This window comes from Malaclemys terrapin, chromosome 16 (assembly GCF_027887155.1).
Source record: "Malaclemys terrapin pileata isolate rMalTer1 chromosome 16, rMalTer1.hap1, whole genome shotgun sequence".
NCBI classification, from domain to species: domain Eukaryota; kingdom Metazoa; phylum Chordata; order Testudines; family Emydidae; genus Malaclemys; species Malaclemys terrapin.
Genome location: NC_071520.1, coordinates 20063840 through 20082162, shown reverse-complemented (window position 1 = coordinate 20082162; position 18323 = coordinate 20063840). Strand labels below are relative to the sequence as shown.

At 47.7% G+C, this 18323-nt stretch overlaps 1 protein-coding gene across 2 annotated transcripts in view; it reads left to right on the top strand.

Annotated features, from left to right (window-relative positions):
* The window catches only part of ULK1 (unc-51 like autophagy activating kinase 1), a 101097-nt gene that overhangs the window by 56907 nt on the left and 25867 nt on the right, over positions 1–18323 (top strand). Inside the window, exons 11-15 of one of the 2 annotated variants that reach the window (XM_054006583.1) lie at positions 2281–2331; positions 9205–9293; positions 11301–11463; positions 12799–12859; positions 14549–14638. In XM_054006583.1, the coding sequence (XP_053862558.1) occupies positions 2281–2331; positions 9205–9293; positions 11301–11463; positions 12799–12859; positions 14549–14638 (454 nt within the window). The remainder of the gene's footprint in view (positions 1–2280; positions 2332–9204; positions 9294–11300; positions 11464–12798; positions 12860–14548; positions 14639–18323) is intronic. The other variant, XM_054006584.1, reaches the window with a different exon arrangement.

Below are 18323 nucleotides of genomic sequence, written 5' to 3'. Positions count from 1 at the left end.
CTGCCAATCAGTCAGGAGAGAGCCAGGCCATGATTTATTGAGAACAGTGTACGTCTGATTCTTTGTTCCTCTCCTCGCTGGCCTAAGTCTTCCTTCCCACTGAGAGCATTTGAACTCCCTCCCTACTTGTGACAAAACTACCCCACCGTCTTCTCTTTCCAGGCTCTCCTTTCCAATGCCAAGCCTTGGACCCTTCTTCAGTCTGTTTTCTATTGGACACACATGGACTGAGTGGGTCTATTGGCTCCTCCCTTTGTCTCTCCGATTTTGGTATTAAAAAAAAAACAAAATCCCTGTTGCTTTCACAGCAAGTGGATACAAAAGCAGGTATTTTATAAGGGAAGGGCTTACAGCTTCTAGTGCTCATCGAATTAGAATATATTTATATTCTGTGTATGGCCAGGATTAAGTAGTGAGGAGCTCTTCTGTGAGGACTGAGTATATTGTTTCCCCTTTCTCCCGGGGGCTCTCAGTGAGGATCAGTTTGCTGATCCTGGTTTCTGTTACTCCCCCTTGAGGTGCGTGGATGGCCTTGTGAGCATATAGCCCCCCTGCGCCACAGCAGGTTCATGTAACAGCATTATGTGATATTTTGAACGTCATTTAATTGGCAAGGAGAACAGCAGCTGGGAGGCTTAGAACCTGGTCTCCATAGTTTGGTGCCTCTCTTAATTCCACCATCATTTAAAGGAAAACCACACGAGTCCCAAATTTGTACGTTTCCTGTTGTTGATTTGGCAGCTGTTTACATCGCACTAACATTTATAAAATCCTGGATGTTGCAACAGGAAATCCTTGCTGGGAAAACAAGCTGAACCCCCTGTGTTTAGCCAGATGATCCGTTGTGGGCAATGACTCAACGCCGCTGAACCCTGGAAGATAATAGTTGTTGACTAATAGAGGAGGGTGACAGTGTGGGGGCAGAAGAAGGTGAGGGATGGGGCGAGTCTAGGAGGGAGGGTTGGAAGTGAGGGATGAAGAAGGTGCGGAAAGTCTCTGCAGTGAGCTAGAACAGGAGCACTGTGGGGGATAAGAAGGGGTTCTACTGCCATCAATCGAGAGCGGGTGCCTGCAGCTGGCATTTAGGAAAGGCCAGGGCTCTCTGCTTGTGACCTGAGTGCTGGATGGACAGCCTCGGAAAAGGAAGTTCCTGCCTATCGCGGCAGGACTGGTTAGACTTTCCAGGCCGTGGGGCCTCCAAGACTGCAGGTTTGACTGCAAGTCATGGAGGCCCCAGCTACCTTCTGTGCTGGTTATAATTTAGCGTGATAAGTGTATAGGCTCCTCTGCTGTGTAGTGTAGAGGAGAAAAAGCTCTGAGTTGATTTGTTGCTCTGAGTTGATTTGTTGATACCCCGATTGCCCAGGGATCTCAGGTTATCTCCCTCTTAATTGTTGGACTACGTTAGGTTTTCTCCTTTTCTTGTGTAACAGAAACCTCCTTCACTTACCCCCTAAATCTTGTCCACACTCATCCCAGTTTTCGGCATGTTCCCTGTTCTTCTCCATGGCTTCTTGCAATGGGAATGATTCCCAATCCCTGGCTGGCATGGCATAGGAGTTCGGTGCAGGTGGGGAGACCATCTTGCCTAGCATCTGACGACCCTCCATCATTTTGGTACCCAGAATAACCCCTCCTTCCATTTCTAATGCAGTTAATAGGCTCTGGACCTGTGCTAGGGTGCATGCCAGGGTTGAAGCTTGCAATGAAATTTGTCTTACTCTTTACTGTCATGTGCAGACAGGAGAAAGGTCCACTAGAACTGGCTGACTGTCTACTCCTCCTCCAGTGCCATGGAGAAAGAGTTGCTCTGCGGTGACCTCTTGAGCCCCCAGAGGAATCAGGATAATTCTCCTTTTATTGTTTTGGCAAGGGGCATTTTCTCCCCCTTATCACCTGCAATCTCCCTTACTTCCTTCACAAAAGCATCCAATCCAGAGGTGTCTAATCGTGCCTTCACCCCTTTGATTCTCCAGGAAGCTGACTTAGCGTAGGTGAATGGGAGAAGACCATGCACTGTATTTTCACACCTTGCAACCTGCATGCCCTTGTGACTTCCCCCAGGACACAACAGGCTTCCTTGAACTGGCCCTCCGTTCAGTCCCCAGCCTGTCTCCTTAGAACAATGCTAAGTATAATTGCAGTCTATGGATAGTCTAACTGGGACAAGCAGACTGCAGATCACAGAATGGAAAAATACCAAATAACTTTCCCAGCTTTGTAAACTGTTTGGACGCATAGCATTTTACTTGCACTGAACCATTATTCCTCTATTTTCAGATGAGTTTTTCCATCACCCTTTCTTGGATGCAAGTGCCTCTATGAAAAAATGTAAGTGTTAATATTTTTATTAAAACTTTAACCAGCCATGATTTACCTTCCCCTAATCCCTAACCCCCCAAAGAGAGAGCTGTCTCGAAGTCCTTTTGGTTATTTGAGCATTGACTTGGTCTTCAACACTGGGTTAAGTTCAAAATCTCTGGATTTTGCAACTGAAATGTATTTGAATCTGCTGAATTATCTGCAAAAGCTGGATTTCCTTGGTCTGTTTAAGGACCTAAAGTGGAAGTAAATCTAGGTGTGTGTGTTGGGGGGGTGGGGAGGATGGCTTTCTTCTTGGAAATGACTGACCTTACAAACGCTTATGGGCAAACAAGGTTATGCTGCTTATATCTCCCTCTCACCTGTGTGTATAAGACAATTAATAACAGTGGATGGTGACCAGGATGTACACTAAGAGTCTAATTGTGAAAATGCCCCAAGCCATGTATCCGTTACCCATTTGTTGGGTTGCACTGAATAGCAGGTACTGGAGAGCAGTGCAGTCTTTTGGACCACGTTTTAACTCCAGGATCTTCCAAGTTCTCTTGCTTTAGAGGGGTTTATTTTGGATACTTGTGACTGAAGCCAGTTGAAAAATTGGAAAATGTTTTCCACTGGTAATTCCTCCCCCCCCTTTTTTTTTTTTATTTAAATCAGAATGTTTTGAATCTGTTGCAATTTTCCAACCAGCTTTACTCATCACCTTTTAAATTAAAAGTGGAATTCAGTGTCCAACCCAGAATCACTATCACGGTACTGGGTAATTTTCCCCCCGACCAAGATGCCCTCCCCCCATCAGAGCTTTATGGAGAGTGCTCGACCATTGCTTTTACAGAAGGACTCTCATTAGGCCTCTTCTTAAGCTCCTGTTTAAATATTGAAGCCAAGATTTTCAGCAGTGGCTGGCAATTTTTGGACGGCCAACCTTGAAGTATCTTGAAAGGGCCTGGTTTTCAGAGGGTGAGTGCGCGGTACTTTCTGAACATCAGGCCCCTTTAATGAGTCTCAAGATGGACTCCCAAAAAACGAGATGTTGCTTGTCTCTCTTGACAGTCTTGCTCTGGTAACACATGGCTCCGAGGCAGGAGTCCTGGTTTATCCTCGATACGCATTGTAAACACTCCCCCACCTTAACTGTGTGCTTAGGTGACCGTACCACGGGCAGGAAAAGATTCTTCTGGTTTAGGGGCACTTACAAGCCAGCCCGGCCCCTTCCACCAGCTGCACCATCGCCATGTGGGGTGAGCCCTGCAAAGCGGGGCTGCCCCACAGGCGGGAAAGGACTCTGCTTGCTTAAGGAAACTCCCAAGCCAGCTTGGCCCCCAGCACCAGCCACGCCGCCACTGTCGGGGACAAGCCCTTCAAAGCCTGACCGCCCTGCAGACAAGGAAGGACTCTGCCTGCCTAGGGAAGCTCCCAAGCCAGCTCGGCCCCGATCTCTCGCCACACCATCACACTGGGGGATGAGGCCCTCAGAGTCTGACCTTCCCACAGGCAGGCAACAATTCTTGCAACCCTGGCTTGCTCACCCACCGGCCCAGCTCTCGTGTCCAGCTGCATTGTTGCCATGGAGGCATTGTCCCAGCCCTGTTCTGCAGAGAACCCCACGCAAGCAGGAGGGGGTTCTCCTGGCTCGGCCTTCGCCTCCAACTGCACCTAGGCTACTGGTGCGGGGTGCTGGCCCTGTACAACGGCCACCTCTGCGGGCAGGTAAGGACCTTCCTTATCTGAAGCTGCCCACCAGCCTACCTGGTCCCCGCCACTAGACATATGTGTAAAGCCTGGGACAGGGAAAGACTGATATTGCTTGAAACAAGGAGAGGGAAGGAATTCCTGTCGTCATCCTCAGAGGTCTTGGACTGTGGTCTTTTGTGGGGAGGCCTGTTGTTTGGGTAGATGGCTCTTCGGGCCTGCCCTGGAGGTCTGTATTCTGACAGTTGGCTGTAGTGGATGCACCCAATGGATGGAGGCCTTCAGAAGATTGAGAGAGTTCATGGGGAGTGTGACTTGGACTGCTAAGAGCTGAGATGAGGGGAGTTAGCTGTGGGAACTTGGGTCCTTTTGATACCTGCATAGGGGAGATAAGGCAGGAAGAGCCAACTTGCGAGTGGTAGGCCAGGGGCACGGAGTATAATATTGCTGTCATTTGAAGTCTCGTCTGAAGCATGCAGGACATCATCTGACAGGGGTCTCCCTTGTGATCCATGCAGTTTAACGCGAGGTCCGTGCCTAGCACAGTTACACTTTGACTTGCTCAGGGATGAAGCCCCCTGGCATTGGGTCTCTGGCATTTCTGTCGAAGAATTTAGAACACCTGTAGCCCATAACCTGCTCTGGCTTCCAGTTTGTTTCCAAGTAACAATTATTGTTATAAAATATTTGTATTGGGGTATCAGGTAGAGCAGGGGTGGTCAACCTGAGCCTGAGAAGGAGCCGGAATTTACCAATGTACATTGCCAAAGAGCCACAGTAATACGTCAGCAGCCCCCCATTAGCTCCCCCACCCCGCTCTCAGCACTTCCCACCCACCAGCAGCCCCGCCGATCAGCATCTCCCCCTCCCTTCCCGCACTTCTCGATCAGCTGTTTCGTGGCAGAGCCGGGGGTTGAGCAGTGATCACCCCCCAGGCACATTGGAAAGTTGGTGCCTGTAGCTCCAGCCCCGGAGTCGGTGCCTAGACAAGGAGCCGCATATTAACTTCTGAAGAGCCGCATGTGGCTCCGGAGCCACAGGTTGGCCACCCCTGAGGCAGAGGCATCAACTAAGATCAAGGCCCTATTGTGAGAGGCGCAGCGCTTAGAGACATACACTTAGACAGTCACTGCCCTAAAGGGCTCACAGTTTACGCAGCTAAGACAGACAAAGGGTGGGAGAGGAAACAGGCCTGTGTAGGCGAGGTGATTTGCCCAGGACCACATGGCATACTGCAGCAGAGCTGGGAATGCAACCCAGGCCTCCTGAAACCATCTAATGGCCTATCCTCTACAGTTCTGAGGTATATTTCCCTCCCACATCCATCCTCCTCCATGGTGAGACAAGGGCCCCAAGCCTGTTGGCCTTCAGGGCATGCTGCAAGAGCTATCTACTTGCTACTGGCTTTAGCCTGAGTGGTGGCTTTGGGGTTTCATTAACTTGTGTTGTGTGTCTTTGTTGTTTATTTAACTCTGCGATGAGAGATGTATCTTATAAGTGTAAAAATATTAATAAAATCCTAAAATACACCCTTCTAGTAAGAATGTCATTTGTCTGTAGATAGATGCTGTAGGGCCTTGGATAGGCGTGTGATATTGGTTACAGTGCATTATCGTAACCAAGCACGAGGAAGCATAATTAAGGCTATTGTGACCAGTAAATACAATTGCGTTAAGTGAGATGTATACTGATCACCATATTTGGGGTTGGGAAGGAATTTTCCCCCAGGTCAGATTAGCAGGGACCCTGGCGGTTTTTCGCCTTCCTCTGCAGCATGGGACATGGGTCACTTGCAGATTTAAACTAATGTAAATGGTGAATTCTCTGTAATTTGAAGTCTTTAAACCATGATTTCAGGACTTCAGTAACTCGGTCAGAGGCTAGGGGTCTAATCAGGGGTTGGGTGGGTGAGGTTCTGTGGCCTGCAATGTGATAGAGGTCAAACTAGATGGTCATGATGGTCCCTTATGACCTTAAAGTTTGTGAGTCTATCTCATTTTCCCCTGTTTATGACTAATGTATAACTTGATGTCTCTTTGAACCTGGCTTGCAAGAGAGATGCCAGGTAGCATGAGCAAATATTATGCATTAATGTGATACATTATACTGGTGAGCTGGTTCAATGTCTGGAACAATATGTTTAGATTAGTACGCTTGACCTATGGCTCTGATACCAACTTTCCGATCTGACTGTGCACACTCATAAAGCAAAGAACAGCAAAATCATCTGTAAATCTAGCTACCTGCATATGTTACAATAGCTACATTTCAAATATGGTATTTTCTGAAACTCAGAGGTTTAAAGGGGAATTTTTACTTACTTCATATTTTGCTTCTGTACCTTGCAACCTCCAAAATATTGCCTCATCAGGAATTGATGCTGATGCTTCAGCAGTTAAAAAACAACAATAACAAAACAAGAGAGCTACAGCTGTTTACAAAATTCTATCCAGCTGGCTTATATGACAAGTGGATGCCAGATGGAGACTTTTTACACCACTTTTCAGCCCCAAATGACCTTTCAAGACAATTTATAAAGCCCCTGGCAAAATAAAGTTTCTGCTGGAAATCATGGCACCCTAGTGGTTGCAACTGCTTTTGCATAGGCCTCGGTCCTGCACTAAGAACCATGCAGGGCTGCGCCTACTTGCTTCTCGGAGCAAAACTGCCCCTTTGGGCCGTGCTCCATTTTGGAATCTGTTGGCGTGAGAATATTGATGCTGCTACCATCCATAACTCCATTGTTGGAACAAGCTGGAGAAGATAATTACGAGAGCTAATTTCTTTGTTACCATGATGCCTGGCAATTTTAGGATTTGGGGTGGGGAACATAATTCGTGTTACTATCTTTCTGCCCACATTCCAGGTGAAAACATCATGTTCCAAAAAGTTTATTCCTTTTAAATTTCAAACTGAGTGAATGCCTTGAGGGCAGAAAACTAAGTGCATTTCTTTCAAGCGGTTGTGTATTGCTGTCATTACCCGATTGTGCCTTTTTTGGGTAAAGGGGGAATCAAACATATATAATTACAGTGGAACCTGACTAATTCACAGAGACTGAAAGCCCTGTTGTAAATGACCAGTTCTTGTGAGTTAGCCTTCCGATCTTGCAATGAAGTCAGTGTGGGGCCCGGCATGAAATAATAAAATAACAATCAAGGAGGTTGCATCCAAAAATGCATTTTGTTCATTTACTTTAGCAGCTGTAATTTAGTTTGAATTCAGCTACATGGTGGAAAAGTCTTCCTTCCTGCCCGTAGATTTATGAAACACCTGTCCAGTGAAAATAGACAAAAATAGATGGAAAAGCCCCAAATTCAGCCAAATTCCCAAATAGTTAAAATGATCATCCAAGGGAAAAATAAACAGTAAAGCAGATACGGCAGTCCGTGTACAGTACACGGTGCAGTATATTTTGTAAAAACAATGAAATCTTGGTAGTGGGAGACCTCACTACAGTAATCATCTTTGAGGCCTCTGCTAAGAGGTGAGGAGGGTTCGCAGTTTCTTTGTGCAGATTTGGCAACTGCCGTTTTTGTACTTCCTGTCACAGTTTGCAGGCTAAATCTGGGGAGATTCTTTCAGGCTTCTTGTTTTCCAAGATTTTGAGAAGGCGGTTGGGACTGACCTGCAAGCTGTCTACATGTAGGAATCCCAGTGATTTCAAAGGAAGTGCTGCATGGGATTGGGCTCTCCACCTACATGTGAGTTCACCCAGACTTTTTGGTTTGTTCCTCAAGCATAGGGCGCGAGAGCCAGCCATGCTATAAGATCTAGGAGGTGGAAATGCATTCTGGGTATTTGATATTTAACTGAGCACCCCAAGCTTCTGACCTTCCTTCCAGAATTCCCATTTTGGGGATACTTTTCTTTCTCAACAGCGGCAGGGCAGCGTGTTATAACAACACGGCCTACTGGGGGTGCAGTCAAACCCACCCTCAGAATAGACATGGGAGTTGCAGAAAAGGAAGCTTTCCTCCCACAGAGATGTCCTGGTGTATGGGCTTAACGCTTAGAACCCTGAGGATGAATAGACAACATCCTTGGGGTTCCAATACAAGGGACGGGAGGCCCATCTCTCTCCTCTCCTTTGCCCCCTGTCAATGATTCTGCTTTCTTTGTAGTATCCTCCCTTTATCTCTGGCTACTGAGGAAGCCCTCCTACCTTCTCTTGGGACACCTCCTTCAGCTCTTGCTCCCTCACTTTGATCCTCACTCCCAACCTCGATCATGGAGACACTTCTTACTGGTATAAGCTGGGGCGGGGGAGTTACAGGCAGGCCAGAGTAAAAGGAGACCTGTATGATGGGAACCATTTTAATTTCTGCCCTGTCAACAGCCCAAAGGATCCCAACCCAGCTCTTCTTGCCAATAGACCATCTCTTCCCCTACCACCCATGCACACACACAATCACTGAACATTGTCCTAAGGGTTAAAGAAATGAAGGTTACCTGGCTGTTAGAATAAACATAAGTCCTTCACTGTAATATTTTAACATAGTTAGCCATGAAGCAGTTTTACTTGGAGAAGAAAGCTTTCTTCTCCATAATTATCCCATCGGGGTAGTCAATTATTTTTTATCAAGGTCCAAATTTCTTACTGAAGGTATAGTCAAGGTCCAGACTCTGGAGAAAATAATTTTAAAAAAGCATAACAATAATGATGATAATAAGTAAATAAAATGATTTTGGGGTCCGTTCAAAAGTGTCTGGCGGTCTGGATTTGAGCCCCGGTCTGCCTATTGACTACCCCTGCCCTACACGGTGTACATGAAGTCAGTATGCCCAGTCCTGTGGATTAATAAAACTAAGGCAAGACTGTAATTTTCTGACAGTGCAGGTGGGAGAGAAAAGAAGTGAAATTACTATCTTCTGGCTCCAGGTAAACCATTAAAATACCAAAACATCTCCCAGGTTACTGGGAACGGTCTGACTTAGAGCTGACCAGTAAGGACATTCGGAGCTAAGATGGTACTGCAAGGGTACCCTAATAAAGATAACGTGTCAAATGGTCGTGTGGGGGAGGCAAGTTTTTCTCATTTAAACTGGACCAAATGTTGGTTTTCCTCCGTTAAATGGCACCATCTGGTATACGAGACAAACCTGATGGGAAAGAAGACTAGAAAAGCCTTTTCAATCATTGCATTGTTGGCTGGTCAGAACGTTTTAACAATTTCTTTCTGTTCCCAGCGGCTTCTGTGCCAATGCCTTCTTATCCAAGCTCAGGCTCTGGTAGTTCCTCCAGCAGCTCTTCCACTTCCCACCTGGCCTCACCTCCCGTAAGTACAACCCGCAGATGTATGGGGGTTTTGTTCACATTCCTGGCAGTGCCTTGACTGTCTTATCCCTTTCTGCTTCGCCTTCTCATTGGATCATCTGAAATAGGTCCTTTGCTTTCACTGCCTGAAGTTGCTGAAGATTGTAACACCTTAGTAATTCAGTCTGTGCCTGTTGCAAGCTCCTATGCAGTATGACCTGGGTTGGGGTCCTAAGTGACTTTCTCTCTCCACGAGGAGTGCTTCAGTTTGTCTTTATCTATTATGCAAAGAGCCTAGAGTGAGCGAGGCTTGCATTAATTACACCAGCTGGTGTCAGTAGAGCTGTAAGACTCCTAAGAACCAGAACAAGTCATTAATTCAGCATCTAGCGCTGGCTGCCAGCTCTCTGCCCTCGAGCCAAGTTTGACAGCACAATCCACCTTCTTTTGCAAGGTGAACCTGCCCAGACGCACGTTCACCAACGTCGTCTGCTCAGACCCAAACCTGCCACAGTCCGGTGGGCTCAGGAGAGTGGATCTGAACTGACGTCTGTGTCTCTCCCCCCCTGCCCCCCCAGTTACTTAACCGCTAAAACTTTCCTCTGAAGGGCTGAATATTAACCTGCCAGCAAAGTGACATTCCCCCAGCTCCCCGAGTGGATATCTGAGACTGTCGGTGAAAGTTGCCTTTTGAACTTCTTTGTGCAGAGGAATATTGGTGGGGTGGGGGAAGAGGGAAATGGTTATGACTCTTCTTGTTCCTTCTTTGCAAGATTGCTTTCTTATTAGGTATTTTGTTCTTCCTAACGTCCCTGGACCAGGGGCTCTGAACGTGCAGGTTACATGCCTCAAATGGTGTTGTGAGCAGGTGTTATGAGATTATGACGGGGGTGGGGTGGGGAGCACATTCCTGGTATGGGAAATGTTGGGAACCCCTGCCCTAAGCTAACCCAGGAGCTCTGATGCGCAGGGTGATCTGGAAGAGGGGCCCTTTGCTCTCCATATCCTTTGGACTTCACCGAGTTGGGTCACTGGGGGCAAGAGTCTTATTCATTTCTCTCCCTCCTGCAATTGTCACCCCTCTTCTCTGGAGAGGAGGGGCTGGCCTAGGTCATGAGAACTCTAGAACTCATGTCACACTTGGCTAGAGAACATTGTGGCAGTCTCTCCTAGCCTGCTCTCTGGCTTGAGCAGCACATGAGTGGTACAAACTCCCTGTCAAGCCATTGTGCTAGCGAGAGGTTTCGTATACTGGCCTTGGTCTAGGGACCCAGACGTGGTCGATATGCTTGCTCCCTAAGGGATGGCAGAAGAGATCCTTCTGAACCACTCACGTTTCCCCGTTCCCATCCTTAAAGTGTCGATGTCATGGCACTCGTCCCTTCTGGCTGAGGGGAAGGTATGATGCAGCTCTCCCTGGAGCCTGTCCTGCCACTGAAAGGACCGTTTGGTATTGACTGACTACTTTGAGCTGCTCTTTATTCCCACAAGCCCTGCTCCCCAGGCTTCACCCCCCCACTCATTGCATCCCATCCCAGTGAAATATATTTGCACAGATCAGTGCCTCGCAGATGACCCTACATTCTATAAACATTCGCCAAATCCAGCTACTGCTGTGGCGTGAGCAGCCGCATACCAGCAACAAAACTAACCCCCTCCCCGCCCCCTCCTCCCGCATCTCTTCCTAGTTCTCCTTGTATTCCTTCTGTGGGGTGTTGGTGGTTTATCCATCTGGAAAGTTTAAGCAAAGAGTGGTGCCTACCTCAGAGAAACTATTCTTATCTGGGGTGCATTTGATGGACCAGTGCCATGTTTTGATGATCAAAAGAGGCACTCTTCTGACTTGGGTTTAGCTTTGAAAGATACGGTTCTTTCGCACTCAGGAAAGGAAGCATCTGTTTGTGGCGAGTTGGTAGCCCCCATTTATCAGCAGAATTTTGGCTCTGGCTTTGCACAATTTAATTTAGAGAATCTAACAGAATGATGAACTAGCTGTATTAAAGCCCGTGTTTGTTTTCTTTGCTTTAAGCAGTCCTTAGGAGAGATGCAGCAGCTGCGGGAGAAGGCTCTGGTATCTCCTGCCCAGGATTCCCCTGGTTTTCTGCATGGGTCTAAGGACTCCGCTGAAAGCAGCAGCAAGAATTCCTCCTGTGACACTGATGACTTTGTTATGGTCCCAGCACAGTTCTCAAGTAAGCCATGCTGTTTGCAGTGTGTTTAGAGACAGCGCAGAAGTGATGCTGTTTGTACACTGAGGACCACTTCTGGAAAGCCACAACACTGATAGAGCTGTACATTTTGACTGTAAAGTGGGAATGTTTTGGTTCCCCAGACTGAGGAAACATCTGGCATGCTGATTGCTTTGTAGTACATTCTGTAACTAAATAGCTTCAAAGAAAGGGTTTGAGAATAAGGAATCTTTCAGGACTTGGATCTGAATTGAGCATGAGAACTGAAAACCCAAGTGGGGGAGAAGCAATGTAGGCTCACAGGTGAATGTGGTGCTTGCCCAGAAACTGTTCTCGTTCCATCCAATCTCAGGCCATCAATTTCATGTTGCAGCACAGGATTGTACCTGGAGGCTGGATTTTATAGTTCAAAAAGTCCCAGCAACAAATTATTTCTTTGTTTACTCAGGAAGTTGGCCTTTTTAAAAATTCTGTCATAAAACGTCTCTTATTCTGTGTGTGTGTGTGTGTGTGTGTGTGTGTGTGTGTGCGCGCGCGCACTGCTCACAAAGTTCGTGCACGTAACAGTAAGTGTGTTCATATAAACACGTACATAAAGAAGAGGACCCCCTTTCAGCAACGCACCTAAGCATGTGCTTAAGTCAATGCCTGTTCAGCAGAGCACTGAAGAACATTCTTACAGTTAAGCATGTGCTTATGGTCCTTTGCTGAATTGGGAATGAGGCTCTCCCTTACTCATCACTCTTGCAAACATTTGGACTTTCCTGTAGGCTTGGAAGGGAGATTGGGCTCTGCAGTGTGTGTCGGTGCATGTAATTAGACTGTGAGAGAAGAACTCAGCGTTGCTTTTACTCTTCCCAATAACAGCAGTGGGAGCCGGGTCGTAATGTCTGACACTGTTCACGTTTCCAGCATTTTGAGGGTTTGGCAGGGGCAAGCTCTTCTGTGTATCCAGCTGCCACCTCACATGGTCAGACTGGAATTTTGCCACTTGGGGCATAGATGTGTTTGAGCCCTACGTGCAAAGCATGCCACTGCGTTTGCAAAGCAGCTAACGGCTTGCACCAAGGGATGCGTGTCTATGTCGAGTCTCTGCCCCTTTCCAAAAATACCTCCTTTCAAACCAAACCCGTCAAAGCCTGAGGCTGTGGGGATCAGAATGAAACCAGCTGCTGACTGCACCGGTTCAGTGAAACGGGGATCTTAAAAGCTGCTTGGTATCCAAGTTCCTCTTGGTCTTGGAGAAGCAGGAGATTAAAATCAGTCACTCTGAACATATAAAAGCTTTTAAGGACGTGACCAAGACCTAATCCATTTCTTCACTTTCTTGACACACAGGTGATATAACTGCTGAGGCAGCAGGAGGGAAACCCGTCCAGGACAGCCTGATGTACAGCGAGTAAGAGCATTAGCCTGTTAAGAATTAGAATGGTCAGCGTCTGGTACAGACTCTGCTGGGCGTGGGGGGATGGAGAAGGGATTTTGCTCACTTAACTCTATTTGAGGCCCTAGCTTTGCTTCAAAGATGTCTCCATCAGTGACCTCTTTGCAACTTGCTTCCTGTTTGCACCATAGAGTCTCCTTAAGGAACAATGTGAAGGGCCTGCCTATACAGCAGGCTGGAGCTGTGTTGTAATGGGGTTCCCAGACATGGGCTGTATTTTTAGCATAGAGAGATCCTTACAATTTTCTTGGCCTTCGGGATGGGGAATTTTAGTGACTCGTAGAGAGAGAACAGGGAGACCATTCCCAGCAGTATGCCAGCATTCACTGGAAGAGGTTTGGGTTGGAACCCAGCCCAGCTTGCTGGCAAGCCGCTTTTCCATCTGCCAGACAAGGTTCCCAAACCCTTTTCTCCTGCCCATATGCAAAGCCTTGCTGCAGACTAGCTGTAGCACTAGAATCCATGATGAGGTCAGTAATAGGAAGAACCCAGACCCTTCCCTTCTGTACCCCTCTGCCAGGGAGCATTTTTTTTCTAGAGACACTGGGGAGGGAGGGAAAAATCTTTATCCGAAGAAAACTTGTCCACAGTCCCTCAACTTTGTCTTGAGAAGGTGGTGTTGTGTCCTATCCACTCTGCAGGCCTGGGAGTCAGGAGACCTGTGTTGTCTTCTAGACTTTGCCACTGGCTTCCTGGGTGATCTTGAGCAAGTCCCTTAACCTCCTGATGGCTTGGTTATACCAGCTGTAAAATGGGGGAGGGTTGGTATCCATACACCTTTGCAAAATATTTTGAGATCCGTGTATGCAAGGGGCTGCATAAGGGATAACGGCTGACAATCTATTACTAGACTGATGAATAATGCAGTGGGTTTGCAGCAGATGCTGCTGTTACTATCCTTCTGTTATTGATTTAATCTAACCTCAGTCTATGCTCAACCAAATTCACAGCCTTCCTGATAATGGGGTTGCAATTTCATTGGGTTTCTTGGGACAGAGCTGAGGGAGAAGGAAGAGTGGTTAAAACCTGCCTCCAATTACTCTTAAAAAAAAAAAAAAACAAAAAAACTCTGAGGACCCAATTCTCATTTACGCTAGGGCTCTTTTAAACTGGGCAGAAATGACATGTCCACCCCCATTAAGGCCCCCGGCAAGGGCAGAACAGTGGCGAGGGGAATGGATTGCTTCCCACAGGCTGTGCAGAGACGCAGTTACCTTACATTCAGTCACATGTGAAAACACCACGAAGCCTTGGGTGGAAAAGCTGCGGGGAGCGGTAAGGAGCAGGGAAGTGCTGTTGCGTCTTAGGGGTGGTCCACACTAACCCCCCACTTCGAACGAAGATACGCAACTTCAGCTACGTTATTCAACTATTCACATAGCTGAAGTCGAACTATCTTAGTTCGAACTTACCGCGGGTCCACACGCAGCAGGCACGCTCCCCCGTCGACTCCGCATACTCCTCTCGCAGAGTAGGAGTACCGGCGTCGACAGTGAGCACTTCCGGGATTGATCCGGGATCGATTTATCGCGTCTAGACAAGACGCGATAAATCGATCCCAGAGGATCGATTGCTTGGACCCGGAGGTAAGTATAGACGTACCCTTAGGCTCTAACAGAACGGCTCCTCTCTCTTCCTTTCCAGGAGCTCCCTGGTGACTTCGGCAGGTGTGGAGAGCCAGGCAAGGACGCCATCCCCTTCGCCCCCGTACAGCACTTCTCCCAGCCCGGCGGGGTAAGAGGGAAGCTGGTGAGATCGTTCACCCCAAAAACAAGTGTTAGGCCTTGATCTAACTCCTGCTGAAATCAAGGCCTCTTTCCACCCATGTTAATTTGGGGGTGGGGTCAGAACCTCCCGGTGAGGCTTGGCCTTGAGTTCAAGGGCAGCAGTTACAACAACAATTTAAAAAAAACTCTGCCGCTTCGGGTTCAGCCCAGTCCTGGGTGTGGAGCCTGAACTCCTCAACGGCATTCCCTCCTCCCAAGAAGGGCAAGGGGAGAAGGAATCTGAGCTGGAGTGAACCCCCTGTGCCCTGGAGACCAAGGAGCGCCCTCAGCCCCCATCCAGAGCTTTACTACTAAGGCGTGAGACTGAGTGCACGTGTAACCCACTGGTGAGACTCCCCCGCTGTGCCCAGCCCACAGAGACTACGAGTGGTACAACTAGAGAACCTGGCTCTTTAGCTCAAGCTGTAGCTGTTCACACTGTTAGCACCGCAGAGCCCTAGTTCAATCCCCAGCGTGCCAGCCAAAGTGGCGACCGTCACCGGAACCCAAAAGCACTGCTTTGGCTGGGACTTTTCCAATATCACCATGGTTTTCGTAGGGTGGGTTATCCACCCTTCAAGGTGGTCCATTGGCATAAGGAATCTCACACTGCCTCCACTGTCTGAGTACAGGGATGACTTGCACGTCTGAGCCTGTCGACCGGGCACCTCTTACGAGTGGGGAAATTCACCCTGAAAAAACTTAAAACGCTAAAGAAGTCCCAGCCTTGCGTTGTGAAAATGCTCCTCACCCAGAGAGAGCCCACAATTACGTGCCATTGCTTAAACCCGTATAAACATAGGGAAGAAATACAGCTCAAAGCCTTGCTGACATGATCGGACTAATTGGCAGGCACGTACCATGGCTCAGAGTTTAACTGCATGAGGCTTCTCATGCCGTCACTTGCTAAGCTTTTTAACAGCTTGTTCTTTAATGGATTCGTGTGCAGCCATGGGATCAGTGTTCATTAGAGGATTCGGGCTCGCTCTAAAGAGCGGTGGGTGGAAACGCACGGAAGGTCATTGCAAATGCTGGCTCACTTTTTACCCTGCCCCTCTCTCCACCAAATCAGGATGCCCGAGTCCCATCGGCGTGGAAGGTGGAAAATCACTTCTAGTTACATGAGGGTCTAACATGTCACTACCCCACTCCCACACATTCATTCCCAATAGCCTGTGTGGAACGGATCCCAAACCCTGCTTCTACAGAGACTCCAAAGAGAAGCCTTCTACCCTCCCAGGAAGGGGAAGAGACCACTGTAATGTAGGACTCCAGCCCAACAAAATGGAGTATGTGGGGGCCTCAGCCACCCCCTGAGGGTGCGTCTGAGCTGGTCCCTGCAAGGTGTCTTCACCGTACTTGAGCATGGGCTCTGCTGCCCTTTGACTGCATGCTGTCGCGCAGGTCTTCAGCGCTTCGCTGCGTGTCATTGGCAGCAGGAGGCAACACTGGCTTTTCACTCTCCCTTTGGCACTGCTTTTTTAGCAGGCTGGAGCGCTCCCTTTGTCTGTGCCTCTTGTCTTGCAATCAGCATTTCACCTCCCTCTCCTGCCCCTCCCTGCGGTGCTGGATGCAGCCCAAATGGGACAGATAGCAAAGGCTGTTTGAGATTGCCTGGTAGTGGAGTGTTTGCCTCCGGATGTCAGTGTGCTTTCTGGAACTACGCTCCTGAATGTTAACCAGAATGTCACCTGACCAGGGTTAACCCATATTAACTGCTAGGCTTTTTTTCAATCACTTCCCCATTGAAGATGTATCCTAAAATTGTGTCTATATACGTCTTTGGATATGTCTCAAAGTGATGGGTTTAATGCCACTTTCTGAGCACTTTTAGTTACAACTAATTAGCTGAACTCTCTTTCCTTCTTGATCTATTGGGCTCTGAGAATTTCTGGACCGCTGTGGGTTGAAAGACCTCCAGATATTTCCAATGTCTAATGCGTACTAGGCTTAGGTTTAGTTACCAGCTATTTGTTGTGTGGACCAATTGGTAAGTTCCCTACAGGTCATCTAAATTTGATCTCCTCGTTTACAGAATACATGCAGTATGGAAAGTTGGCTGGCAGTGGGACTTGATGTACAGTAGCTCTTATATGAGGCCACTCTTTTACTCAGTAACTTCTCTTCTTTGAAAGATGCAGGCCTGAGTTAGAAGTTCAGTCAGGCAACGTGCAAGGTGAAGAGTCCCTCCTTTATCCCTTAAAACTTCAGGTGTTGTCCCCACACACTGCTCTGTTAGCTCCCAGATATCTTAGCCAAATCACTGTTCAATTTATATCTTATTGTACCCATATATCCATATGATATGCCCAGTAAATTCCCCTTACTAAGGTCTCACTGTTCTGCTGACAAACTCCTTGATAGCCTGGACCTTAAATCTGTGTCATCATTCCTGGTTTTTCCCCACTCTTTTTGCATGCACACGCACTAGCTTGTTCTTATGGGGCTAAGCTTATGGGACATTCCTAGCCTGATTATTCCGAGATGCGAAGCAGAAGTTCCCATAGACTTGATTGGGATGCGTGAGGGCTCAGCATCTCTGAAAACCAGGCTCTGAAGTGATTGTCTTGATTCTGTAGTTGCTCTGTTTCTGGAGCATTTGCGCTGACATCCTTGAGAGTTTGGAGAAAATATGAACACACAGAACAGAAGCTAGAACTGCATAGAATTAGCAAACTGTAGATGTTAAGGAGGAGAAGAGGAAAAGCTGGTCATTTCTATGTCTTCCTGTTGTGCGAGAGGGTCTTTTTCAGCCCACTGGTGCTGCCCCAGTGGTGAGTGACTTCTTCATGGGCTATGGACCATGTCCTGGAAATCTACCAGTAAGCTACAGCATATAGGCATTGCCAAACATTGTCACCAGCAACTGCAGAGTATAGCTGGCCTTTGCAAAAAGCGCTTTTGGTCTTTTCTTTTGGCAGCTCTATAAGACAGCAGCTCTAGTCTCTCTCTTTACTTCTTTGTTTATGTTTCTTCTTCTGCATGTGTGAAGCATTTCTGCTCTGGGTTATGTACCAGTAGACCTGTTGGCCGTTTAGCCTCTAAGAGGGGGACCCAGATTCCCTAAGCGCAATGATTTCTGTGTCCCAGACTGACGAAGAGAAGACTACAGAAACCTCCATCGCTGATAAGATCTTACTATAACTGTGCAACAGCTACCTATTTGGGGTTGGCTGCTGTGAGTGACTCTGCCATGGCAATCAATCCTGGAATTCCCTGAAGACCTAAGGGTTTTAGGAAGCTACTTACGCAGTGGTGCGTTTTCATAGTTTTGTGCAGTATAGTATGCAGGCAAAGAGTAATGGAGAAAACTGCCAGCTGAAGGGGATAGGTATTGGAGCCTGAGCCGAGTAGGCTGTTCGGATTTAACCAGAAAGCAGTCTGTCGTTTGCAGGATGAGTCTAAAACACTCAACTCCTCTTGATCTCAATGGGAATTCTGCCCACAGTGTATAGCAAAGAGGCCCTGTATAATTTCCTCTCCAGTAGGTCGCCCTCCCCACACTTAGTTCGCTTGCAGACACGCTCGTAGTCCAAGGGTTGTGTGCCTGCCTTGGAATGCTGAGACTCGTGGAGATGTTGTCTCTTCGGCAATGACGCTGCATGAATCACAAGTAGCTTTGGGCAACAAATGACTCTTCGCCAGTGTAGCAA